This window comes from Solanum stenotomum, chromosome 8, assembly GCF_019186545.1.
Source record: "Solanum stenotomum isolate F172 chromosome 8, ASM1918654v1, whole genome shotgun sequence".
In the NCBI taxonomy this organism is placed as follows: Eukaryota; Viridiplantae; Streptophyta; class Magnoliopsida; order Solanales; family Solanaceae; genus Solanum; species Solanum stenotomum.
The window spans coordinates 20,670,079-20,677,947 of NC_064289.1; the positions used below are offsets into that span (position 1 = coordinate 20,670,079).

Below are 7,869 nucleotides of genomic sequence, written 5' to 3' on the forward strand. Positions count from 1 at the left end.
CAGTAGTCATAGTTTTGGCATACTTGGGGCATTGTTTTTGTGTGGAACCCTTGTAACTCCGCCCGTCAAGTCACAGTCGGTCCCAAGCCTGAAAAAAGGACGAGGGCAAGTATCAATTGTGAGGAGGTAGTCATTAGTTTATTTCTCCTCTCTGATTTGTGAGTGTCTTGCTTATTTAAGTAGCCAAGATCTTCTATGTTTTCCCTAAGAACCCTTGTAACGGTATTCTTGTTGTAGAAGAAGTCAGGTCAACCCAAGTATATGTTGTTCTTAAAAACTAAGACTAGAGTTCCTCTCCAAAATTAATACTCTCATATGGAGTCCTTTTCTAAAGCCTAACTCAGCATCTACTGCTGCATTCAATGATGACATCAGCAGACAACCCAAATTCCTACATAACAAATGCCAGCTAATTTGCTGTAATGTACTATGAAGATATTGCTGAAGGTCTATTGGAAACAACCTCTCTACCTTCACAAGGTAGGGGCAAGGCTGCGTACACCACCCTATTACACTGGTTGTGTTTGTTTTTGTACAGTGAAGATATCTATTAAGAGCAGTTTTATCATTTTCCACATAATTGATCAACCTACTAGCTTTATAATAGTTTCCAAAAATAAGTAAAACTAAAGTTGAATTTGACTTAGAAGCAGTTAACTATATAACTAGAGAGAACCTGTTTTTTGTTTTAGAAGATGGTGTTTGCCTCTAAATCAGCAGTCAAACTTGTCTTCTATTTAATCGTCTTTTTGGTTTAGTGTATTATGGTCTGGTAATTGTAGTGTTCATGCATTTTGTGCAGGTACCTGTAACACTCCTTGAGTATTCCATGAATGCAGTCACACAAAGTATAGATGCTATAGTTTCAACCAGTCTTAATTCGTGGAGAATGGCCATACATGCTTTTACTGGAGAGACTGTTCACCGTACATTTAGGTATGAAATTTACCAGCATTGTTGTTTGCATTTATTCTTCTTAACCCTCTTTCTCTGATAGAACCTAGGGAACATGGAGAGNGCATGCAGGTGTTGACACAACAAATTTTAGAATCAGATTTTGGTTCAACACCCAAATAGATAAATGCTGTAAGAGAACTATGAGAGAATATAAGCTTGGATATTTAAATGGAAAATATTTGTATAGCATGAATATATCAGCTGAAGCATAACCACAGTAGGCGTAAGATTCATGTTTCTGCTGCACCATTTTCCCCTCCTCTTCGCCATTCTTCTACATGCCCCTTGCTTCTTTTCTCCATTAACTGCCCTCACCCTTTGTGTTTCCTCATTAGTCATCACTGCAACCCCCCGCCTGCACCCACAGGTTTTCCAAGTACTGCTCCCAACTGTTACTCCTGTTCCCCCAAGTTCTTTCTTCAATCTTCCTTTTTTCCATTTGACTTGTCCAAAAGAAACAACAGTGACAATGTGTGCACCAAGTACAGGAGTCAAAATTCGTATTATACATGCTTGGCTGGATGTCAATCTTGTGTCCAACATATGTACAATCAACATTTGTTACATATATACAATCAACATTTGTTTGTGAAGTCCATAAAACATCACCTTTCCTTTCTCTTACTAGAGATGTCTTTTAAAACTACTTTCTTCTTCCAGTGGAACCGGAGCAGATATGGATATTGTTATCTCCAGTGTCCGTGCCTATGTTGGTGCATTGAATAAGATGATGAGTTTCAGAAAACTGTTGGTGAAAAACAACAAACCTGAACGCAGTGCAGTCATATATATAGGTACTTCTGTGTTGATCGATCTTATGAAACTTATGCAACTGCACTGGAGCTTTATCAGTTGTATAGAAGTGAGGAGGCTGTTTAATTGAGACTTGTTACCAATCACCAACTTCCCATTCCTTCGGAGTTATGCTATTTCTGATGTAAATGCAAACTTGGCTATATTTGGTACAAATGAAACTACTTCATTGTATATTTATGAAATTTATTCCCTTTAAAATACTGAATAGAATTTGCCTTATGGCTAGATCATCCTATTTGGACCATAATCAATGAAGATCCCTTCTGACGTTAGCAATTATTCAAACAAGCCAGAAATTTTACTACCTATATTTCCAGAATCTGGTGACTCGTATAAAAGGTCCCTTCCAAAGTTACATTTTAAAAAATAAATGAAGATCACTACATAACAAACTGCCTTCTGATGACATCTCTAGGANCCTCAAAATCAGCAGTCAAACTTGTCTTCTATTTAATCATCTTTTTGGTTTAGTGTATTATGGTCTGGTAATTGTAGTGTTCATGCATTTTGTGCAGGTACCTGTAAACACTCCTTGAGTATTCCATGAATGCAGTCACACAAAGTATGCTATAGTTTCAACCAGTCTTAATTCGTGGAGATTTGTTTTTTTTGGACCATCTATGTGTTCAGGTAGCAACTCTCCAAAATCTGAATCCACTGAGCAATTATGTATTGTTTGAGCATATGTACTACTTTCTTTGGTATTTGCACAAACAACCTGACAGAAGCTATGAATATTTTAACTGGTTAGTGGTGCATTGGACAATGGATACAAGGAAATTGGAGTTGAATCTTGGAACACCTTTGGCAGATTCTTCAATTGCTAGAACAAACTATAAAAGATAAAACAGGAAGACAATTTCAGTTCTCACACTATTATAGAGAAGCAAACTGCACTGCAGACTTGCTAGCTAACTGGATATTCCAGCTCCTCATGTAATTATCCTAAATACTATAATGTGTTTCCTTCTCTGGGGTATTCCTACACAATAATCTGGTAATGACAAATTAAAGAAGGGGGAGGGGGGTGGGGTTCTTGCGAGAAAGAAAATTATAGAAAAAAAAAGAGAGCAGGACTGACGAAATCAAATGATACGTCAAAAGCACGTAAAAGCACAAGGATCCACTGCATGTTTTGTAAATGGAAGTAGCCTTTAAACCTGTGTGTTGCTATTAATTTCATGTCACAGTTTCTTAAAAACAAGTGGGGAACTGGAGTTTTCTGAAACTAGATGCAGGCTGAACTCTGAAGAAAAGCCCACACTTAACACTGCTCTTGATCAAAACGGGACTTGACTACCGGCCACATTAGATATCTGAAGATGGCTTAACCTTCTCTTTCAAGAACTGCAATATGTGCTCGCGTTTCCAGTTATCAATTCTGCAAGATGTATCGAATACATTAGATAACCAGAATAAAGATTCGGCTGTTATCAAACATGTGTGCAAAGGGAATGATTCGATGCAATGCACAGGGTGATAACAAATTTTCGTCAGGAAAAAATTAGTTAAAGCTGAACTCCATGAATTGCAGTTCCTTGTACTCAGGCTTCCCAAGGGTACTAATAAGACTGAAACTAAGATCTCTGAAATCATTTAGCATATGCCACATACTCATGACTCTGACCAAAAAGTTGAATTTTGGTGACAACTAGATGACTGTCTACCTGTATGGCTGAATATAATTATGTTTCCCGAAAATGTAATAGGAAGACATGAAAGAGGATTTGGAAAATGTATCAGGCCATAACGGTCCTGATAACTAATACAGAACATGCTCAATGTAATGTAGAGGCATTATAGAAACACAAATCAGTAGTGCTCAGACACAAACACGAAGGAAAGAAGGGAAAAAGAGACAAAGGGAGATGACCTAATGGTTTCCTTTTGCTCTCCGTGATCATCCAACATGATCAACTTTGGTGGAGAATTAAATGCATATTGAACTTTTACAAAAGGGAATTGGTCCTTCTCTTCTTCAATGAACCCAACGACTTCGGGATAGAAAACTAGTTTTCTCATGCAGACTTCCAAAACTGCTCCAGAATAAACAACCTGCATTCACAATTAGAGTAAATTAAAATTAAGAAGTGCCATTTCAAAGTAAAGGCATCATGTTAATCAATCAGTAAAGAAGTACCATCTTTGCCATATATGTGACAGCTCATATTTTTTTATTTTTTTTGAGAGAAAATGTGACAGCTCATATGTTAGTCTGATGTTTCAGGAAGTTCATGATTTACTCTAGCCATTAGTTGACTGTTATGAGATAGCATGTCATGTACTCATGCAATAGTAGAATCTTTAAGAATTCCACCATCCACCAAGTATGAGAAAAGGATGGAAAAAAAAAGAAATGAAAAATGCCCCATGACTTTGATCTAGGGGTAAGAACGCAACACATAATGTGTGGGTTAGACAAAATGTCATGGTTTGTACCCTGCTACAGACAAAAACATGGTATTTAAGTGGAGAAAGGTAGAGTAGGCTTATTATCCAGCGAGTTCCAAACCATGCTCCATTGGCCCGAGCGAGTTCTCGATTATTCAAAAAAGGAAAAAACAAAGAAAGAAAAGACAGCCTTCTCCAAAGTGATATTTTGGCATCTTATTTTCTCCCTCCACCTCCCCATACCATTTTGGTCACGGTGCTTACAAAAAGAAGACTCGAGTGGTCCACTTCTCATATTTTACCGCTTTATTCATTTACCATTTACTAGGGGACTTTGAGGCAGGTATCGAAACCAAAAAGTTACATTTTCAACTTCCCTGAAATAAACAAGCAAACCAAAAGAAAAAAAAATAGATGCGGAACAAGGGAAAGGCAGATAAGTGTTTTCGTCTTCTGTTTAAGTTTTGCCTCAATTTTATTTTAATTATTATTTGGGTGCAAACATCCTTATCAAAACCATCTTATATGAATCTCTTACCTCTACAATGTTTACATGGAAGCCATGATTTTCAAAAATATTGGGCAACACTAGAGACCAGAAACCCAGAGGAGACTCTTCAAAACTCTATATACAACCTGAACTATAGCTGCTAAAAATAACCTCTAGCAGATGAAATATCTCGGTCGCATCTGTACCTTACTCATGGCATCATCAGAGTCTTCTGTGCAACAGCTCAAACACTCAGACACCAACTCTGTAGAAAACACGTAATCAATACTGTTTAGCAAGATATAACTATACTTGTCAACATGCATATGAAATCAAATTAGGAATTTTTTTTTTACATAAGGACATGGAGAGAAGAGCAGTCCATTTGGATATTATAAACTCCTAACAATCCACAAAAAAGGAAAGAACCAATAAAACAGCAATAGCTCCTGCATCCTAATATGGAGTATGGCTTCTATGAATATACTTTATTTGGTCAAATTTTCTGCATTAGTGCCATGGTTCTACTTTTTTCCTCTTTTCATTTGATGAAGTTGTTCTCTCTAACTACGCATAAGTCCTTCTTTTCAATAAATCACAATGATTAATCAAATTTAGTACTTCTATCATATCAATCTTAAATTACAGGACATATCGGTGAAAGGTTAAATAAGTTCAAACATTTCTAATCACAATCAGACAGCACGATACACAGCTTTTACATATCCATATAATCCTTTAACATTACGACTTAAGTTCAGCAGATAATACATCCCGATTTTTTTAGAGGTCCCAGTATTTGCATAGAAATTAAGAAAACTTTTTTGCAGTACAAGGAGGAGGGCAAAGATACAGAGGTAGCAAATGTGAATTACATACATTAAAGAAAAAATAAAAAGTTATTTATGTACTTACGAAGGGTTGCATAATTGAAGCAAAATATTTGTGAATTTGCAACATTAAAGATAAGCTAATATGCTGGTATTTCCACTACCTTCCAGATCATTTTTACCAATGTTCCACAAAGCTTTTCTACGTCAGTTTAGTACTCGTATGATCTTTTCCTTGAAAATTTCAAACTTATCGAAATCCCACCAACTGGGTACATGGTGTTGTGATCCTTCAACTCTTTAATATTAATAGCATAGATAAATCATTGTAGGTTTGTTTGCCCCATAATGATAGTTTTTATGTAGCAGTCTATCATTAATTTGGGCTTTAGATTGACTCCTGATATTGGTCCTTTGTTGTTTCTTTCCCAGACTAGAACTAGTTAAACAAATCCGAACAGAGCTATGATCAAAAAGCAAGTATCAAACATTTGGTTGCCTAGAGCAAAAACAACAAATCTTAGTTATCCATGGATGTAGGAAAAATCTCATCTTGGATGAGTTATAGCAAATATCAAATACCATTTCTGGTGCCCAGCAGAGAAGCTGAGTAAGCATGATTTGGAAACTATTGACAATAAACAGAGGCAACTTATTGAATAAAACAATTGTGTTGTAGCGATCCACCGCCATGAAAGTGATTTCGGCCCGATCATGGTGTAAATTGTTTGAGACTCGTTGCTCCCCAAGGTACAAGCGCAATCCCAAACACGTGCACTCGTGGTTGAAAGTTTGGAGTTTGCAGAAATACGATTGCCCAAAAATAGAATTGAGAAGAACAACTTTGAGGAAATGAGAATGATTTTTTTCTGTATTTGATAATTCACACAGATCCGCTTTTATAGGCCAATCTGCTAGAGTTGTTATGAAAGAAACAACTACAACTTAACACGAATTAATTTGTAGCTGTTACAAAAAATAAACTGTGTTGTTTCCGAACTTATTCAAGTAGCAGTTACAAAATTCATTTTGCAGCAGTTGCACCACGCACGCCTCACGAGCTGAGTCAGCCGAATGGAGGGGGCAGCGACACGCGTGTGGTTGCCAAGTTTTACCTCCACAAGCATGGAGGAAACTCAACTAATCCCATAAAGAAAGAAGTTGGTGTATAAAGTGCTCAAAATGAATTTAATCTTTCTAAATGGAACTTTTGTCTATTACACAAGACAAAGCAGTGCAAAAGGGAGCGACAAACAATTCTATGACTTCACGTTACCAACGAATTTTGAATAAAACCAACAATTCCCCACTGAGGCAAAGGTAATAATTTGTGATCAAATGAAGTTATACGAGCCTTCAATATGCACTACATTTCCTATCCCTCTGACGTCTCCTGGTACTTTGTAAGATTGAGCTCATTTTGCACTTAATGCATGTGTTGAGATAGACTTGAATCACCTACATGAGTATAAAGGTTTGGTTGCCTTTTACGGAAGACTTGGGTAGTCTTTTTAAAGGGCTCACGTGACCCAAAGTGTGTGCATGACTGTAAAAACACTTTGTTAGTATCATGGTGTTAGCATAAAATTAAGGACATAACATTTCCTATGGATGGGTTGCACCAAGAATCAACCCTTAGCCCATTTTATTTATCTTGGTGATGGATGCATTGATGCACAGCTTGCATAGTTCTCAAGCTTTGATTGACGAGACTCATGACAGAGTAAATGCTAAGCACGAGGTTTGGAGACAAACCTTGGAGTCTAAAGGTTTCAGGTTAAGGCATTGAGCAATACCAAGACAAAATGCTTGGAGTGTAACAGTGTTGTAAAAAGCGCAGAAAAGCGCGCTTAAAGCGAGAAGCGAGGCGAGGTGAGGCCCCTGCGCTTTTATTTCGTGAAGCGAGGCGACATTGAAAAGGCGCTCGCTTCTACTGTAGAAGCGAGAAGCGCAGAAAAGCAAAAGCGTAAAAAAAGTGCGCTTAATTTGAAAAAGCGCTAATTAGGGTTTCTTTTTTTTTTCTTTTTTTGACAAGGTAACAGTTTAGGGTTTCTTTTTTTTAAATTGTAAGTTTTTTTTTTTTTTTAATTGCTGAAATCCTTATGCGACTTAATATACTCTTTCGCGACTTCAAATTCTTTTTTGGACTAAGAAGCTGCGACTGCTCTTCTCCTTCTTCTTCTCTGCTGCGTAAGTTCTCTTCTTCTTCTCTGCTGCTGTAAGTTTCTTCTTCTTCTCGTCTTCTCTTCTTCTTTGCGACTGCTCTGCGATTTTTTTTCTATTTTTGGTTGCTGCCAGGTTGCCACTGCTGTAAGTTCTCTTCTTCTTCTTCTTCTTCTCTTCTCTTCTTCTCTGCGAGGCTGCTGCTACTGTTTTTTTTTTTTT

General features: G+C 37.1%; 2 protein-coding genes across 2 annotated transcripts in view; one reads left to right on the forward strand and one right to left on the reverse strand.

Moving 5' to 3' along the window:
* The first annotated feature begins 367 nt into the window (after nucleotides 1-367).
* Nucleotides 368-2,619, forward strand: LOC125873594 (uncharacterized). Its single transcript, XM_049554494.1, has 5 exons — nucleotides 368-480; nucleotides 803-936; nucleotides 1,618-1,819; nucleotides 2,289-2,294; nucleotides 2,404-2,619. The coding sequence occupies exons 1-5, from the start codon at nucleotides 430-432 to the stop codon at nucleotides 2,617-2,619; spliced, it is 609 nt and encodes a 202-aa protein (XP_049410451.1). The 5' UTR covers nucleotides 368-429.
* Nucleotides 2,620-2,850: 231 nt separating this feature from the next.
* Nucleotides 2,851-7,869, reverse strand: part of LOC125874731 (uncharacterized) — an 8,959-nt gene continuing 3,940 nt past the window's right edge. The window contains exons 2-4 of the mRNA XM_049555742.1: nucleotides 4,861-4,919; nucleotides 3,647-3,828; nucleotides 2,851-3,154 (exon numbers count right to left, since the gene is read on the reverse strand). Coding sequence (XP_049411699.1) covers nucleotides 3,082-3,154; nucleotides 3,647-3,828; nucleotides 4,861-4,919 — 314 coding nt within the window. The 3' untranslated portion in view covers nucleotides 2,851-3,081. The remainder of the gene's footprint in view (nucleotides 3,155-3,646; nucleotides 3,829-4,860; nucleotides 4,920-7,869) is intronic.